Source organism: Solea senegalensis, linkage group LG19 (assembly GCF_019176455.1).
Source record: "Solea senegalensis isolate Sse05_10M linkage group LG19, IFAPA_SoseM_1, whole genome shotgun sequence".
In the NCBI taxonomy this organism is placed as follows: Eukaryota; Metazoa; Chordata; class Actinopteri; order Pleuronectiformes; family Soleidae; genus Solea; species Solea senegalensis.
This window is the reverse complement of record NC_058038.1, coordinates 1,902,376-1,920,427: the sequence shown is the minus strand read 5'-3', so window position 1 is coordinate 1,920,427 and position 18,052 is coordinate 1,902,376. Positions and strand designations below refer to the sequence as shown.

Here is an 18,052-nt window from a genome sequence, read left to right as displayed (position 1 = left end):
GGACACATCTGAGTGAGGGTTCAAAGGTCAGAGGTCACAGTGCCTGACAATTCTGAAAGACTGTTAAAAGATTTAGACTTTAAAAATGCACCAAAAAAGTGTATGAGGGAGAGAGTGTGTATGCTAACCTTGACGGAACCTTCCAGTTTTATTCACTCCTGTATGTCAACTTCCTGCAGATGTTATGATGTATCGTTGGCTTGGCTGGGAAGACCAGCAGTCCAGTTTTGGAGAGGTTTAGCTGGAGGTCATGGGCTTTCATCCATGCAGGTATGTCAGAGAGACAAGTGGGAACGACAGATACAGCTGGGTATCATCAGCATAGCAGTGATACGAGAAGCCCTGTGAGCGGATGATCTGGCAAAGAGGAGAAGCCCCACTTTTATTTTAAATAAAAACAGTATCAATGTGAAGCTTTACTGTGACATTTCGATTGTATACACTTTCATTTCACTTTATAGCTTTAAAAATGCTTCCATTCCTCAAATTTACTGAACATATTCTTTGTTCTGTGGAGAAACAAATCTAAATAAATAAAATGTGAAGTTATTAATAGTTTAACTATAAATGGTATGTTTCTTTGTAAACACAGCATCGGGCTTCTTAGTTTGTGCTTGGTAATCACAATCAAGTACTGATCATGATTATTAGTTGGTTATAGGAACAAAATATTTAAATTTTAGTGCCATGGTGTGTCATTACTATTCAAATGTGAGCATGGGCAACAGAATATTTGTCAAAATTGTATTTATTTATTTCTAGGGCCTCAGACCTCTAATTTGGGATGCTCTGAACTAAAATGGATCTGGTCATGTGTTCACCCTATAAATAATTAATATTAATATGAAATGTGTTAGCAACACAAGCTACAGCCTCCACAATTATTTTACAGCTGTATGAAGATGAATTGATCCACAGTACATGAAGAATATCCTTCTAGAGGCGGGACTTCCTGTAAACCAACCAATCGCTACCTAGGACACTGGATGTGCTTTGAAAGGTCGCTTCTCGTAAACTCGTCGTTCCCGGCAATACTGCCCAATAGAATTCATTAAACGCCCCTTGTCCCGCCTTTGTAAACGCCTCGGCCTATTAAAATCTTCGTTGTCTAGAAATGTAGGCGGGAGCTTTGTGAGTGACTTGATCTTGGACCAATGAGGAACGAAGGAGGGTTCCGTGTGACCAATGGGCCTTTAGGACGTAGAGGCTGAGCTTATAAATGACAAGGTGACGGCGCCTCTCGTCCTACATTCATTGACTGCCGCCGTGAGCGAACCAAGCTAATCCCGGACCCTCCGTAAATCGCAACTCACCGGTAATATGTTGTTTTTTTTATAAACCATTGCCTCTGTAGAACGTCTAATAATGCTAATCTGTCTGTTATGCACACGCGTGAGTGTGAGTTATCTCACAAAAGGTAGCTGTCATTGCTAACAGTCAGTTGCTAGCATGTTAGGTCGGCCATTCAATGACTTGGTGCTGAGTGTTCGGATTACGACTGGATTATTATATGTGCGTTCTTCGTTGTTGTATGAGACGGTCAATGTAGTTTATTAACGAGAGTTTACGCTCACTGTGGTTGTTATGTGGCTGGTGAAGGCAGCGGGTCACACACCGGGCACAGCGCGGCCCCCGCTCCTCTGACAGGCGGCTGAATGTAAAATGTCTGACACTCGGGGCCTACCGTGCTCTGTGTGCGCCAGTGTGCGGCTGCAAGGACAGAGCTGTCGGGTACCCGCGGCGTAATGTGGCACCTCGTCAGTGCACCACAGCCCGGCGAGGGTGTATCGTAACGGGCAGTGCTCTGTGTCTGCTCTTTAGGCCTCAAGTGACCGTCTGCTGCTCATTTTTGACCTTCAAGGCTGCTAGCTGGTTAGCATAGCAACTTAGCTGAGCTCCAGCACTTCCCCTGCTCTTAACCCCCAATCTTAACAGGTGGCATTGCCATGCAAGCTAATCTGTTGTTGTAGTGCAGACCACACTGTTGCTGTTACCCATGAACGTTATGCGAATCCTGAAGTGAATCGTTGTTAGCAGACATTTCGTCCAAGTAATGGCGTCTGAAAGTGGGAGTGATAGTCATTCATTCGGCAGCATGTGTGGAGTATGAGCGGTTTAGATCTGGAGCTCATCCACACACTAGCCAACTCAATTGGATTAATCTGCTGGATGAACTGGCTAACTGGTTACAGCCACCAGATCGGGGCTAAACTCTTCCTCGGGGAACTTGTTGCTGAATTTGACAGTTGCATGCATTAGTTGTTTGTTTTTAATGTGTGTGTGCGTGTGTGCGTGTGTGTGTGTGTAGATATATAAAACATGGAAATATGACTTGAACTATGTGTGTGTGTGTGTGTGTGTGTAAAATGTGTGTGTACTCAGAGCCTGTGTTGAAAGTAACATAAGGCCATTAAGCTGTAGGTCACTAATGGACACCATGTATGGAACTGCAGCCTTCATCCTTGATGAGACTAACCTGATTCTTAAACTTAAACAAGTAGGCGTTCATAAACGTGCCTGTTTTAAAGTGTATAGAAGTGAAAAGTATTTTTTTAAATGCATGTTATACAGAGGTGTAAGATAATATTGATTCACAAAAATATTCCTTTGACTTTTAGCAGTTTGACCTTCCCACTTCTTTGAGTAGACAGTACACTTTATGTTTATGCATGTAACATATTTACAACGAAAGGTTTTCATAAATGGAAACATATTAATGTTTTTCTGTATGGAATGTAAAAACAAACTCTTGTCGGTAATATTTCATACATGTATGTTAAAAATGTGTGTTAGGCTGCAGTGTTTTTGCACAGCCTGTAACTAGATCAGAAGGTTTGTGTATATAAACTAACACTGTACACCTTTCCTCTCTCCAGGTTTCAGCCATGTATGCCTGCGCCAAGTTTATCACTTCCCCTGCTGTGGTACGTCACCTGTTGATATAGTTGTTTGTAGCTTTTTATAGCTGCAACCAACAATTATTTTCATATTTGATCATGTGTTTACGTTCTTGATTAATCGAGTAATTGTTTGCTCACAAAATATTCAAACGGACTGGTCGACAATGTAGCCAACGATTATTCAGTTGTTTCAGCCATAGAAGCTTTAAAAGGTAGTTTTAAAGAAAATATGTGTGTTCTTGTGAATGAACAGTACTTGAGTGTAAATGTTTCTAGATCAAATCATTAATGTGAAATGATATTTTGGCTCATGGCTGCATGCTTGAGTTCAAGGACACAGTATTTACTGCGAGTGGTCAGAGGATGGCAGCCGTGGCATTTCCATGTCAGCTGATCCTGCAGCATGTTGGGCATCTCCATCATGGACTTGTGCTAGAGTACAGGTTGAATTCACACATTCCGTTACAGAAATACTGTGAATCCATATTTCCATAACTTTCCTCTTTGGTATTCTTGCATAGATTTAAAGGTCTTGTGTGTAATGTTGAAGGCAGTTCTGAAAAGGTGTGTCCTGAGTCTGGATTTAAAGGTGTGAAGGGGGTCAATGTTACGGTGTCGTGTGGGAGACTTCTAGAGGTGGGGCCAGAGTGGCTGAAAGCCCTGGACCCCATGGTGACGAGACAGGCAGAAGGTGTAGTGAGTTGGAGAGCAGCTGATCTGAGAATGGGAGGGAGGGAGGAGGGGGAGAGATTGTGGAGAGTCTTGAAGGTGAGGAGGAGGATGTTGCATTGAATTTAGGGGGGTTCTAGGGTGCTATTGATGATGCGGGTTGCTGAGTTTTGGACCGGTTGAGGCTTTCGGGGGGGATTTGTGCGGGAGACCAAAGAGGAGAGCGTTGTCTTCATTAATTAATATTAATTGAGAATTAAATTTAAGAGCACAAAATGTCAAATGTTAAAAAATGTTGATCTGTTTTTTTACTAAACCTAGAAGTGATGATTATCTGTGATGTGATGTTTTGTCCTCAAACTAAAATGTTTAGTTTTAACGATTGATTTGTGAAAAAGAGCACAGAAATATTCACATTTAAGAAGCTGAATAATCAGAAAGCTTGTTTTACCGATAAAAAACTGCAAAATAAAACTGATTAATCAATAATTTGGTGATGATTCATTTAGTAATTGATTATTAATCAAATGATTGTTGCATCCCAACTCAATTGTATGATTCATTTGTTTCACTCCAGAATGAGCCTTTTTATATTTAAATGCTGTTTTTAAACCACCATGTTTTTTTACAATAACCCACAGAATATTTCCCATTACTGCCACTTCCTCTGTCTCTGCAATAAAAAGAATCAATGAGAATATGCAGTTTTTTAATGGTTTATCAGGGATGTTGGTTGTAATGTCATTTGCCTGTTGTCTGCAGCTGCGTGGGGGGTCCAGAGTCCTCGCCCGGCCAGTCTCAGTCTCCCTGTTCAACAGACCTGAAGCCACAGTGGAGCAGCAGGTCAGTTCTTTAATGGTCATCTTGAGTTAAACAACTAATTGGGTCAGAAGATTCACATTTTATGATGTACTGTCATTGGTGCTGGGTTTTGTTTTTTTATTTTGAAGCACAGTAACCAATATCAACTCACTTCCTCCCTCCTCTGCTAGGCCTTGTTGCCACTCAGCCAGTCGGTACTCTCCACCCGGTCCTTCCAGACCAGCGCAGTCTCCCGAGACATCGACACTGCCGCCAAGTTCATTGGTGCCGGTGCTGCCACAGTGGGTGTGGCCGGCTCAGGCGCTGGAATCGGAACAGTGTTCGGCAGCCTCATCATCGGCTATGCAAGGTAGTGTTTGCGCACAATGGCCGTCTTTAGAGCTGTGGTGTAGTGCGGTGTGTTTGTGACCTAATAGTCTATATTATATAGTTCTACTGACAGGTACTGAAGCAGGGGAGGAATGTGCTAGTTAAGGGTAAAATGGAATTTATTTACCTAAAATGGATGGCACCTGACCACTTGTAGGTGTAAATCCACCTGAGAATGGATTGTTATCTACTTCAGGAGGTCGTTGCGGACTCAGGACTACAAGGTGTAAATGTGATGTGTCTCCGCCCCTCCCCTAACTATGTGAGCAGTCTCCTGTCAAAACTGCAGTCTCTTCTGCTTTTGTCGGTTTTCTGACGACTTCTTCCTACACAATAGTGTGACTTTATATGCAGCCAACACTGAGCGTAAAGGTCATTGACGTGATCGGATAGCAGTCGGCTCTTGATGTGGACACTGGAGACGCAGGTGTGGATACATATGGTGAAGATCTGATCACAGAACATGCATCCTAATGCCCCGTGTGTGTGTGGGGGGGCATTAGGATGCACATCTGAACTATAATATATACTATAATTGATCAGTCTGGTTATTTTATCAAAATAGTTTGATAAAAATGTTGTTAAAAATTGGTTCGTCTTTGCCAGACCTGGAAATGATCTCCACTGTCTTTTGTTGTCCACAAACCAAAATGAATTGTATTTCATATTTAATATTTAATAAATATTTACATAACACAAAAAACACAAAGGGAAAAAAAAAACAATTAAATGAATTTAGTCATTTATCAGACACTTTTATCCAAAGTCACTTACAATAAGTGCATTTCAACATTTGGGTACAAACAAGAGCTAGAAGTAAGTCAAAATATAAAGTGCTACTCATAAGTGCGGTGTACAGTAGAATCGAAAGATGCGTTTTTAGTCTGACGGAAGATGTGCAGGCTTTTTTTTATACCAAACAACTTAATGAAAATGTTGTTCCAGCCTGACTTGGTGTAATGTTAAACATATAAACATTGATTTGAAGGGTATTAAATACAGATGAGTATGCAGAGTGTTGGTCATAAAAGCATCTTGTTTTGACCGTTGTCCGTGCCCTTGATGGCAGCATCAGCTGTAACCAGGTCCTGGAAAATATTTTCTCTCTTCATATAATCAGTAATCAACGTTGATCTCAAATGACTTTTGTCCACAAACCAAATTTATTCACTTTGAATTGTTTGTCTCCCGAAACAGGAGTCGCATGTTTTTTTTAAAGGGAAGTTTAACAGTGTAATAAATTAAAGCAACACTAAAAAATTTAAATCAGTTAAAAACACTTAGGGACAGCACCGCTGATCGCCAGCGGCATGCGGCGAGCTGAATAAACTGCTGCTGTATGTGACTGTATCAGACCGGTTATGGTATGCTCCGGAGCTGGCGATCAGCAGTGGCGAGGTCTCCGGAGCACAGTCAGTGCTGTCCCTATGTCTTTTTAACTGATTTTCACTGAGTGCAGCACCGCTGATCGCTGCATAAACTGCTGCTGTATGTGAGCGTATCAGAGTATGTGCTCCGGTCATGGAGGACGTACTGAACAAATATTTTTAATTAGGACGTGTCAGAATGGTCAGTTATGACCTATGTGACCTTTTAACAATGTGTGTTTGTACATTACATGTCATTTAGCAGACACTTTTATCCAAAGCGACTTACAATAAGTGCATTTAAACATTTAGGTACAAATGAACTAGATGTAAGAGCTTCAAGTAAACCAAACTATGAAGTGCTAGTCATAAGTGCGATGTATATGGTTTTTTTTTCGTCTTAGTCGAGGTAGAGTCGGAAGAAATGTGTTTTTAGTCGGCGGCGGAAGATGTGGAGGCTTTCCACTGTCCGGATGTCGATGGGGAGCTCGTTCCACCATTTGGGAGCGAGGACAGTGAACAGTCTCGAGTTCTGCGAATAAGTGGGCGGGCTGGGGTGTAGGTTTTGATCATGTCCTGGATGTAGGCTGGACCGGATCCGTTTGTAGCGTGGAACGCAAGCACTAGGGTCTTGAAGCGGATGCGAGCAGCTACAGGAAGCCAGTGAAGGGAGCGGATGAGCAGTGTAGTGTGTACGTCGGTGAAATGCGTTCGCTGACTAAATACGGCGACCGCTGGCCCCAGTCTGATGTGAAGTGGTGCGAACACACGTTTGCTGACTTTATCCGGCACATTAGCTTCATATATAAAATCCTCTGTAAAACACTGTGCTCCACTGTGCAGCCACCAACAGCACACTTGTCCCTCCGCGTTGACATAATACCGCTCTTCCTCCCTCGCCTGCACTCTCGCAGGGACAAGGTGGAGCTAAGGTGGAGCTCTCCAAGTAAACTTACTGGTGGGGCGGTAACATTCGCGGTGAAATGCGCATGCTGCCGTCATAAGCGCAGGGAATTCAACATGGAGTGTTTTATCGCCTATACTTACACTAAGGGGGACCACGAAAACATGACTGAGTATTCTTTTTCCACACTTTGGCGACTGGTAGGGCCTCCAGAGTCCCAAATATAAGTATGGTTAAAAAGTTGATTTTGCATAATATGTCCCCTTTAAATGTTTCAGTAGAAATAGGACACTGAAATAGGGCTGGGTAATGTATCAATATTTTTTGTTTTATTTTAGAGCAGGGGTCTGAAACTCAAAATTAATTTAAGATGGTGTATTGTCACTCCTTTTAAGACTTCATTATTAGTAGCTCATCATTCCTAAAACTGACCACTGACTGTTCTCTGCTCCACAGGAACCCCTCCCTGAAGCAGCAGCTCTTCTCCTACGCCATCCTGGGCTTCGCTCTCTCTGAGGCTATGGGTCTCTTCTGTCTGATGGTGGCGTTCCTCATCCTGTTCGCCATGTAAACGTGGAAACAGCCACACCTATCTCTCTCTCTCTCTCTCTCTCCACCCTCCACTTAATACCTCCACTTCCCCTTCTTCCCGGTCTCCTTTCCCCTTGTATCTCGCTCCCTTTCTCCCTAACTTACCTTCCTTTTTTGGAGGGTGGGTTTTTCAGAAGGGGAACTCTGAAAGAGCTGATGGGCCATTCCAATCTACAGGGGAAGAAATATTAGAAACATCTGAGGTTAACAAACCTTTAAATACTACATTTTTATGTTTTTCTGAAGTTTTATGTGAGACCTCACATCAGTTGAGAAAAAAATCTGTCCAGAATAAATGGTTGGAATAACTAATGATCTGTGTCAAGTTGTCTTTATTTTTGTTTACATTCCATGTGATGCCAAGTGACTGAGGTTGTATATAAAATCTCCAGAAAATGACAAGACTTCTCTGAGGAACTGGAACTAGCAACTTTTTCTGTGGTGGGTCTGTTTTTTATTTGTTTGTATTAAAAAAAGATTGGCAGCTTATTCCTGAGTCCTAAATATTCCCATTTTCCCCCTGGAGAAAATCACTTTCTCACTCTAAAATCTAATGATATGACGCTGAATCGAAACGCTCTCAGTACAGAGGCTTTTATGATCAATTAAAAAAGCCAGAGCCATTTAATCAAGCAGATTTGTAAGGATATTGATCGTTTTTCAAAATAAAACTGCACGTTTGAAAGCACATCATGAAATGAGAACATCAACTGTAAGTTCCAGAGACTTTGAGCGACTGAAGAGTACTGAACAAGACTGGTTTTAAGTTGTTTAGCATTTAATCAACGAGTACACTGGAAATCAGACGTTTTACTGCACAGTTTAAGAGAAATGTCATTAAAAGTCTGATCACACTTTTTAATCAAATATTCCCAAATTTGAGATGGAATAACATTCTGCATAAGATCTGGACGAGACTGGTTTCTCAAAATACTGTCAAAATGTGATTTCCAGTATTCTAGTAGGTCTCGATGTGCTGAATGCAACTTCATCAGTCTCGTTCAGAACTTTATATAGTTGCTCCAAGTCCAGTTCTAAACTTATCGCTGTGGGGATATTCAGTGTTTTTATCATTCAAAAGTGTACAGTCAGGTACAGCGCTGTCTGTGTTTTATTTTGAAAACCTTGCAAATCTATGGGTTTTTTTTAATACCGTAAAAGCCTCTGTAAGTAGGAAGTTAAAAATCAGTGTTGCATCTGTTGCATTTCTTCTGAACCACCACTTTTAACGAAATGTATTTATTTTGTTGAGATTTACAAACGTACCAAAGCAGAACTGTAGCACTTGTGGCCCCGTGAACTAAAACTTTGATGGGCAAGGGTCATCAAAGGTTTCTTGCCTATCAAAGGAAAATTGCTTTGATGACTTTGATGAACAAAATAATATGGCAACGTGGACAGCAGCAGTGAACCTCTTACGGATTTCGGGAGTTCAGAGAAACAGACTATTACTTTGAAAGTTTCCACCGGATGCGTCGTGTTTTATGATCGACGGCAGCTTGACCGGTAAGAAATCAGATCCAGAAGTTGCGTTATGTGAGAGAACGGATTGATGCGGATGTGGTCGCTGTAAAACACCGTATTCTCACACTTTATCTCGTATTACCGACAACAGCCAAGCGGTAAACGGGTCCACCAGGTGGAGCGAGGTGGACGCGGAGACCCCGCGGAAGACTTGACACTTTTGAGAGGCTCTGAGGAAAACACAGCGACGCTAACGACAAGTAGCCACCATGTAAGAAAAGGAAGAGGAAGGAACGAAGAAAAGCCTTGTTTTTGTGGCCTCGCCAACACTCGCTGACGGCGCTGGTGACCGAAACAAGCCGAGGTAACTTCACCGAGCCGAGGTAACTTCACCGTTCGTCCTGTCACTCAGTCTACACCAGCGGTTTAGCTTGTTAGCTTCCGGGGCCATGGCGGACAGCTACGCGAAGGAGTCCAACGGCACTGCCCTCGTCACCGGACAGGGCAGCGGAGCGTCGCTGCTTCCGACTCTGGCCAGCGCCCTCCCAGGGGGAAACTCAGTGGTCGCCGGTGTTCACTCCAGCTCCAGCCCGGCCTCTCCTCCGCCCGCTGCGGCCGCGCAGAGTGGCCTATCCGCTGTGATGGCGTCCATGTCCGCTGTCACTGCTACCCCGGCCGGGTTCGGGACCACGTTCACCCACGGAACTACGCCACCTGTCCTGGCCTTGTCTCCAACTGTACACGCATCCACGCCTCTCCATGGTATTGGGATAGGGGTCGGAGGGGTGGCAGGAGCGGGCCTTCAGTCCCAAATCCACGCCACGCCCTGGGACCCGACCCTGAGTACGGACTGGGATAGGGAGAGGGCTTCCCAACAGTGCATCTCGAGAATAAAGAGGTAATTGTTAAACTGAAGCAGTATAGATGACGTGACTTTCCCTTCAGACTGTCACTGATGTGAATACAATCGAAAGTAAAAGTTCGTGGAATCGCTGGAAATCACCGTTGCTTTTCAAGTAAACGCCAGGATCACGTTTGTTGTTCATCCATGTTGCTTTGGAACGTTAGGACAGACAAAAGTCTGATTTTGTTTTTGTAAATTTGTCTGCTAATGTACTAGCATTGCACATTCACAACAAAAAACATTTGCTTATGACAAAAAAAGTATATGTAAAATAAGATAAACAAATACATATGACTCTGTAATTGTACATATTATGTTTATTTATATAGATATTTATGGTGAACTTTGTGGTTTGGGACCCTCATCTGTCTCCCTCTGCTCTCCGTCTGTCTCTGCAGGGACATCATGTCCATCTACAAGGAACCTCCACCAGGCATGTTTGTCGTCCCTGATCCTGAAGACATGACCAAGGTAAAACGCTTGTTCTTGCACGACAGGACAGACATTTACACTATGGGCCACGTTTCAAGCATTCTGATCAACACAATGCTATATGCTCTATATACTATATATATGTATATATATATATATATATATATATATATATATATATATATATATATATATGTATGTATGTATATGTGTATACATATATATATATATGTATATGTATGTATGTATGTGTGTATATATACATATGTGTGTGTATATATACATACATATATATATATATGTATATATATATATACACACACATATATATATACATATGTATATATACACACATATATATATATTTATGTGTGTGTATATATAATACATATATATGTATTTATATTTATATATATATATATATATATATATACACATATATATATATCTTTCAAACCCATTACTGCGAGATTTCCATGGCAACAGAGCAAACTTCATGTGTCATGTGAATTCCTGCTTCCAGGATGTGCACATTTGAGAAATGTTGTGTTTTTGATGGTCAGTATCATGGTGCTTTTCAGTGTGTGTGTCACACATTACTGTCATATTGTGATTTTCCAGTTAAACTCGTGTTGAAACCGTCAGTTACTCACCTCTGTGGGAGTCATGGCAGTCTGTGGACACTGATGCCTGCTGTTGAGATTCTCATTTGACATTTGTGTTTGGACAGTGTTGTCCACTGTGGATTTCGTCTGTGATTTTCAAGGCGTAATTTTCTGCCTCGTGGTCACTTTAGCTGCATTTACATGGACACAAGTAATTGGAATAAAAGCCTGACCGCAATAAAAATATGTCATGTTAACGTCCAATCCAATACAGCCCATTCAGAAACAAATGTCTCTCCGAACCAGAGGACAAGATCGACATTCAAATGTGTGTTCACATAAACAGTCTATTCGATCACGACTTCCTCGTTTGGTTCTCTCACGTGTCTAAACCACATACACATGATTTATTTGCGTTTGGAAAAGGATGAAAATTCCATTCCAGAAAAGAATAATAAACAGACGTGGAAGTGGAGGCTGATATTGGACGGCGAGGGGACGAGCAGTGTTTGTTTACTACGCTAACGGAAGTGATGCTGTTTCCTCTGCTTCCAGGGAATGAAGTCGTGTTTCCGCCGTGTGGAAAGGTGCAGTACATTACACATTTTTTTGCGTTTCCATAAGGAATAGTACCAAAATAACCAGTCCAAACATTCCATTCTTTGACACCCTACCCTTGGGGTACCTGAGTACGGTATGGTAAGGTGGAGCTCTACCCACAGCTGATTGGGCACCAGGAAAACGTCACTCCTTTGCCTTTGATTGGTATAAATTGCCCATGGACGTCGAGGCAAACACCCGCAGTCTATTCTCATGTAAAGCTTGGCGTGTTGTTGAATGGAAACACAGCATTAGACAACACTGCACATTGAGACTTGATGCTTGATGCACGTGTACGCACTCCACAATCACATCATTTCATTTTGCCTCCATGTAAACGATGGAATTGTTAATTCTAATCAGAAAACTGTTGCCCGTGTAAACGGAGCTTTTGTTCGTACCTTCCTTCTCTGTCACGGTCTGACGATGCTCCTCTCCTCACAGATACACGCCCTGATCACAGGACCATTCGACACGCCGTATGAGGGCGGATTCTTTCTCTTCCTCTTCCGCTGTCCCCCCAACTACCCCATCCGCCCGCCACGGGTCAAGCTCATCACTACAGGACACAACACAGTCCGCTTCAACCCCAACTTCTACCGCAATGGCAAGGTTTGCCTCAGCATCCTGGGGTGAGTCGTACTTCATCCCCTGTTCATTGTTTGCATTAGTTGTCTCACTGGAAGTCTGTAAAGGACGGTCACACTTGATTAGAGAAATACCTTTAACAAAGGTACTGGTGTCTAAGTGGTGCCTGAAAGTGTAACATTTTGTTGGAATTAAAAACTGAGCAGATACATGAGATTGTGTGACGTTGCCTGTCGTGTCCCACTGATCTGGATTCTGATGCAACAATGACACCGGGTGAATGGAAACCTTTCTTTGGCAGTGTTTTGTTTTAGTTTAGTTAAATGTGAATATTGTCTGGTTTCTTTGCTCCATTTCACAAAGAAATCATTAAAAAAGTGCATCGTTTTGTGTTTGTGGAAAAGCAAGACGTTCGAAGGTTTGGGAAACAGCGAACATTTTCTGACGTTGTATGGACCCAACGATTAATCGATGAATGGAGCAAATCATTGACAGAATGATCATTTATGAAACTTAGCTGCAGTCCTAACTGTAAATCCTGACAGATGTGTGCTGAGCAATAATGTCTATGTGCGCGTGTGCAGGACCTGGACAGGCCCGGCATGGAGTCCAGCCCAGAGCATCTCATCTGTCCTCATCTCTGTCCAGTCTCTGATGACAGAGAATCCCTATCACAATGAACCTGGCTTTGAACAGGTACTGTGTGTTTGTTTGTTTGTCCGTTTGTGATATTTGATTTGGATTTGGTGTTTGGCCCATGTTAGGCGTTAAATTCCATATGATTCAGTGAGTTGGGAAATGTTTATTTACCGTACATCCTTTGCACTAATACAGGAACTTGGACTGAAATGATTTGTCACATCTGAAGTTGTGTAACTGGTGGTTTGAGCTGACACCCGCGCTGATAAGCCACGCGTGAATCATCCCCAGTTAAATTCAACCAAAGTTCTTTCTTGTCTTTTTGTGTTGTTTGTTTTTGATCCAGTAAAAGAAGTTATTCCATAAAGCTCTCTCATTTGTGTGTGTGTGTGTGTGTGTGTGTGTGTGTCACAGGAGCGCCACCCAGGAGACAGCAAGAACTACAACGAGTGTATCCGCCATGAAACGATGAGGGTGGCAGTGTGTGACATGCTGGAAGGCAAGGTCTCCTGTCCCAAAGCTCTGTGGTGAGACCTGCACTCTGTTCAGACCTGGTTTTAACATTTATCTGGACACACATGGAGATGCTTCCTAATCTCACAACTGTCCTCCTGTGGTCTGATGACTCTGATGAGTATTAACACAGCACAACATAAATCTGCAGTTTGCTTGTGTTAGCAGGACACCACAGGCTTTCAACAGTTAATCAGTTATTACATTAATTGTCGACTATTTTGGAAGTGTTTTTTTTTTGTTATTTGTTTTCTTTGCTCTGTCTAACAAAGAAATCATGAAAACAACTTTGGGAAACGCAGATCAACATTTTCTGACATCTTCTGGACTGGTTATGACAATAATTGTTGGTTGCAACCCTAAACTGAACCCATTACCACGACATTTTGTGGAGGCGTGGAGATTAATCCAGGGATAATTTATTAAATCTTAACCTGGATCTGATTAAGAGGTGCGGATGAGAGGTTTATTTGTTCGGGTTAGTTGTTTTTACAGCCTTTTACTTGAGGTTTGTGTGCGTCTTTTTTAAAGTAGCATGCACAAAATGAAGTTTTGACGTATTTTACATGTCAATACATGTCATTGGAAATGTCTGATTTACCTTTCTGGAATATAATATATAATATATAATATAAGGGTTACAGAAATGGCAATGAAATAATCATAAACGTTAATTTGCACGTCGGGCAGTTGGTTGCTAATTTGGTGCATGTGTGTGTTTTTTAGGAGTGTGATGGAAAAGTCATTCCTAGAATATTACGATTTCTACGAGGGAGTTTGCAAAGACAGACTTCATCTACAGGGACAGAACATGCAGGTGACTACAGTTCTTTTCCTCTTCTGCTCTCATTTACCTTCATTTTCTTTGATTCATGTCAGTTTGTCGAGTAGGAATGAAATCGAGTGTGTTTTCATCATGCTTTCATCATCTGCCGTAAGAATACTTGTTTTGACTGTTGGCATACGTCACTGCGGGCGCTCAAATGTGGCTAACTGCTCTATTACTGTACCCAGGACCCCTTTGGTGAGAAGCGCGGTCGTTTTGACTACCAGGGCCTGCTGGCTCGACTCGGCGCCATCCACAGGCGAATAAGGGAGAAGATCTTAGCAGATGACGACAACAACGACGACGACTCGGACTTGGACACCAGCTCCTCAGGGACGGACCCTGACAGTCAGGGCAGCTCCCAGCCCTGACCCTCTAATCACGACTGGACATTGGCCGGATCAAGAAATGAAAGACAGTGGAACATTTTTTTTTTCTTTTTGTTGACGTTGTTTTGTTTGCAGTGGAGGAACAAAATCACATGAGGCAACCTAATGTCTGCCCAGACGACGCATACTTCAATATGCTGTCCTCCCACCACTGGTGTCACAGCTGGTCTCTTGGCACCAGAGGGCCATGCGGCCCAGGTGAGCGGCCATTCTTAGAAACGAGCAGGAGTTAGGACCACGGGGTTATGACACCTCTGCTGGAGGTTGACATAATAACTAGCTCTACTCTGAAGCCTTCCAGCCATTCTGGTCAGAGATGGTCCCTGAAAGGCAGAGCTTCCCTCCCTCATACCTCCATTGTCTCTCTCACTCCTTCACTCTCCTGTTGAGGCTTTGCCTCCGCCGTCCTGTCACCCATGCATCTCCTTCCACCTTCTACTTTGTTGTTACGCCTCAACCCAGGACAGAGCACTGTGTGATGAAGGTGTTTGTCATCCTCAGCCTCCTTCCTCCTGCTCATCTGCACCCAACCCCCCAGCGTTCAGTCCATGTAGCTCGCACACGTCACCTCCTCGCACTTCAGCAGCTTTCGTTTCCACCATTCTTTCTACGAAATTGACTTTATCCGCACTTTGACCTCGTTCTGGGAGTTCATCTTCGAAACGAGACCTTTTGGAAGGTGACGGCTGTCGGCTAACGTCCAGCTTGTGGTCCAGTCCTCTCACCATGCATGACTGTTTGTATTCACCAGCATAACTGGACGTCAGTTCTTGTTTCACGTACCCCTGCTACAGTCCTTGTCCCCTCGAGGCCGCGTTGGCATCGCTTCAGTTTGGTACAGTACGTATATTTTTGGATTTTCCATCAGGACTTTTACCAACGTAACCAGCCCCAACCTGAGTACAATGGTACGGTAAAGTGCCAGAGAATGGTCACAGTACAGTACCTGGGTGGAGTTAGATACGGCACATCCCAAACCCCGCCTACACATGCCTGACCCAGACCGTACCATACTGTACCAAACGGAACCGTGTCATGATGGAAACACAGCTTATGGTAATTGTCATGCACCTCCTGCCTCTCATCTACCGTCACGATCCAACACAGCAAACGACAAAATAGGTTCCACGACCCATTGGAAGAAAAGTGACTGGGAACAACTTAGTCATTGTCTCTCAGTAAGAGGTTTTTTATGCAGTGATTTAATTACTCACCAATAATAATATTTTTTATACGTCTAAGATACAGTCAAAATTTACAAAGCTCATCTGTTATCTGGTGGAGAATTTGAACAAGCTCTGAAACTTATTGACACCCTTCATCTCTGCGAGTTCTCTGGCATGCTCGACAGTCCCTTTCAAAACAGTAGGTCGTCTTATTCTTCTCGCTGATGGGCGTGAATCACTGGTTTCACAAGTGAAGCCTCAAATTTGTTCAGGTTTCTCTCTGTGTCAGTGGCTGCATGAGTTTTATTTTCCATAAACCTATTCCATGGCATCCATCAGGGTTCAGTTGTAGGTCCCCTGGTTTTAAACCTTTTGCTCCATCTTTAATTATCCAGTTTCGTTACAACACGTCTCCACTTAGTCGGACCCAAGGACTAAAATGTCTAAAATGGAAATGGCATTCAGTGTCAGACTGAAATTATTTCAGAAATATAGCTGAGAGCCAAGTTTCTCACTGATTATAACAAGTCTCAGAAACGACACCTAATCCCAAATGACTCTTTTTATAATCAGCAATATTTCTTACATTTGTAGACAGGACAGTTTGAGATCCCCAGGAATGAGCTGACATTTGCAGCTTGTGGCGTAATGAAAATTAGATCCTGATCTAATAAGCAATACATTATCACAAAAAGCAGACAAATGAGACGTCACTGGTCCAGAAACTACATCAGTCGGTCATCCTACGTGAGTCTACGACATGAACGTGTTTTATAAGGTCACGGGTGAAAACCGCGTCCTGTTTGACGTCACGCTGCGTTTCATTTACAGCAGAACTTGGAAGCTGGCATCGGGAGTGACGTCCCCGCCCCCACACGGGTTCCTGTTGAGAAGTCGGAAATGCAAACGTATCTCGGGCTAGCCCTTGTTGGCTAAATCGGTCGCTAACAGCGGTCTACGTTATATTATCCACACACTAACAGCGTAGCGACATGTCAACGGATGAAATTACGACTGATTTACTGTAAGACAGATGTGGCTGAAGCGCTGTTAGCGTTGAAAGTAGCAGTGTCGCGCCCTTGGTGAAGTTGCTCAGAGTTTCCGAGTTGGAGATGATTTCGGAAAATCCGAGTTCTGTCCACAAATGCAAAGTACCACTTTCCAACTTTGTTGGTGAAAAGTGTTACACAGATCTAGATGCAGAGAAATCCAGGAGCTCACTTTGAACCAGAATCAGGTTTGGCCAACGTGACTGGGACCTGAGCCTGGATGACTGGAGCGGTTCTCCAAAATCCAGAGAGGAGGAAGGAACGAGCAGTGTCAGGAGAACACGTAACACTAGCGAAGGCTTTGTTTGAGTCATGTGCCTTGTCTCCTGTGGCCAGAGAGAAGCCACGCCCACCAGGCCTCATTTTAGCCTGGACTGCAGCTCAGCCACAACCACAGAGACATTAGCAGCTCTCCTGTCTATTATACACAAAGTTCTGCTCTTAATCGATCTGTGTAGCAGATAAGAAGCTGTTTAAAAAAGAAAGAAAAACATTTTTTTATGTAGTTTCTCCAGTGTCATGCTTTAGTTAATGATCATTGGCTGTGTTTAGAGATGATGACTCTTGTCATCTGTGCTTAAAGTGTAACTAAACCCCCACATATAAACCAGTGTATTTCTGTATCTAGTCGTTTTATTTTGCTGATCCAGGTGCAAATTGTCACAGTTAAGGGTAAAGTATTGAAATTGTGCTTGTTAAAATTTGACATTACTACTGCCTCACGCTGGTCAAACACCAGCTGCTGCATTACAATTATGTCATTGGCTCAGTCCACTCTCAGTCCCCGCCCTCATGCACGTGTCATTGGCTCAGTCCCCGCCCTCATGCGTGTCATTGGCTCAGCCCTCAGTGTCATTGGCTCAGTCCCGCCCTCATGCCGTGGCTCAGTCTCCGTCCTCATGCGCATATCTTTGGCTCAGTCCGCCCTCATGCATGTGTCATTGGCTCAGTCGCTCTCAGTCCCGCCCTCATGCCGTATCATTGGCTCAGTCCGCCCTCATGCGTATCATTCAGTCCACTCTCAGTCCCCTCCCTCATGCACATATCTTTGGCTCAGTCCCGCCCTCATGCACGTGTCATTGGCTCAGTCCCCGCCCTCATTCACGTCGAAACCGTTGCTCTGTCGTCTTTCGCTCCGCTGCTTGGAGCACGGTGTGAGCGATGGAGAAACTCGGCGTCAACTTTCACTACCAGACCACGCCCCTGTAGAGGCGGTCTCTAATGCGTCCTCACAAATGTGACCAGGCATTAGAGA

General features: G+C 43.3%; 2 protein-coding genes across 2 annotated transcripts; both read left to right on the top strand.

Annotated features, from left to right (window-relative positions):
- Positions 1-1,233: 1,233 nt before the first annotated feature.
- Positions 1,234-7,934, top strand: atp5mc1 (ATP synthase membrane subunit c locus 1). Its single transcript, XM_044049980.1, has 5 exons — positions 1,234-1,315; positions 2,877-2,924; positions 4,332-4,412; positions 4,562-4,740; positions 7,488-7,934. Exons 2-5 carry the CDS (start codon positions 2,886-2,888, stop codon positions 7,600-7,602), a joined length of 414 nt encoding a protein of 137 aa, XP_043905915.1. The 5' UTR covers positions 1,234-1,315; positions 2,877-2,885; the 3' UTR covers positions 7,603-7,934.
- Positions 7,935-9,115: 1,181 nt separating this feature from the next.
- ube2z (ubiquitin-conjugating enzyme E2Z) lies at positions 9,116-17,637 on the top strand. Its single transcript, XM_044049979.1, has 7 exons — positions 9,116-9,984; positions 10,389-10,461; positions 12,072-12,259; positions 12,800-12,911; positions 13,269-13,381; positions 14,094-14,184; positions 14,382-17,637. The coding sequence occupies exons 1-7, from the start codon at positions 9,536-9,538 to the stop codon at positions 14,562-14,564; spliced, it is 1,209 nt and encodes a 402-aa protein (XP_043905914.1). The 5' UTR covers positions 9,116-9,535; the 3' UTR covers positions 14,565-17,637.
- The last annotated feature ends 415 nt before the right edge of the window (positions 17,638-18,052 follow it).

What these genes read in the sequence shown, in the direction of transcription:
- ube2z (XM_044049979.1), top strand. Translation starts at nt 9,536, where the DNA reads ATGGCGGACAGCTACGCGAAGGAGTCCAACGGCACTGCCCTCGTCACC. An exon ending in GTTTGCCTCAGCATCCTGGG is followed by an intron (nt 12,260 to 12,799) that starts GTGAGTCGTACT and finishes GCGCGTGTGCAG; the next exon opens with GACCTGGACAGGCCCGGCAT. An exon ending in TCCTGTCCCAAAGCTCTGTG is followed by an intron (nt 13,382 to 14,093) that starts GTGAGACCTGCA and finishes TGTGTTTTTTAG; the next exon opens with GAGTGTGATGGAAAAGTCAT.
- atp5mc1 (XM_044049980.1), top strand. Translation starts at nt 2,886, where the DNA reads ATGTATGCCTGCGCCAAGTTTATCACTTCCCCTGCTGTG. An exon ending in TTATCACTTCCCCTGCTGTG is followed by an intron (nt 2,925 to 4,331) that starts GTACGTCACCTG and finishes TGTTGTCTGCAG; the next exon opens with CTGCGTGGGGGGTCCAGAGT. An exon ending in AAGCCACAGTGGAGCAGCAG is followed by an intron (nt 4,413 to 4,561) that starts GTCAGTTCTTTA and finishes CTCCTCTGCTAG; the next exon opens with GCCTTGTTGCCACTCAGCCA.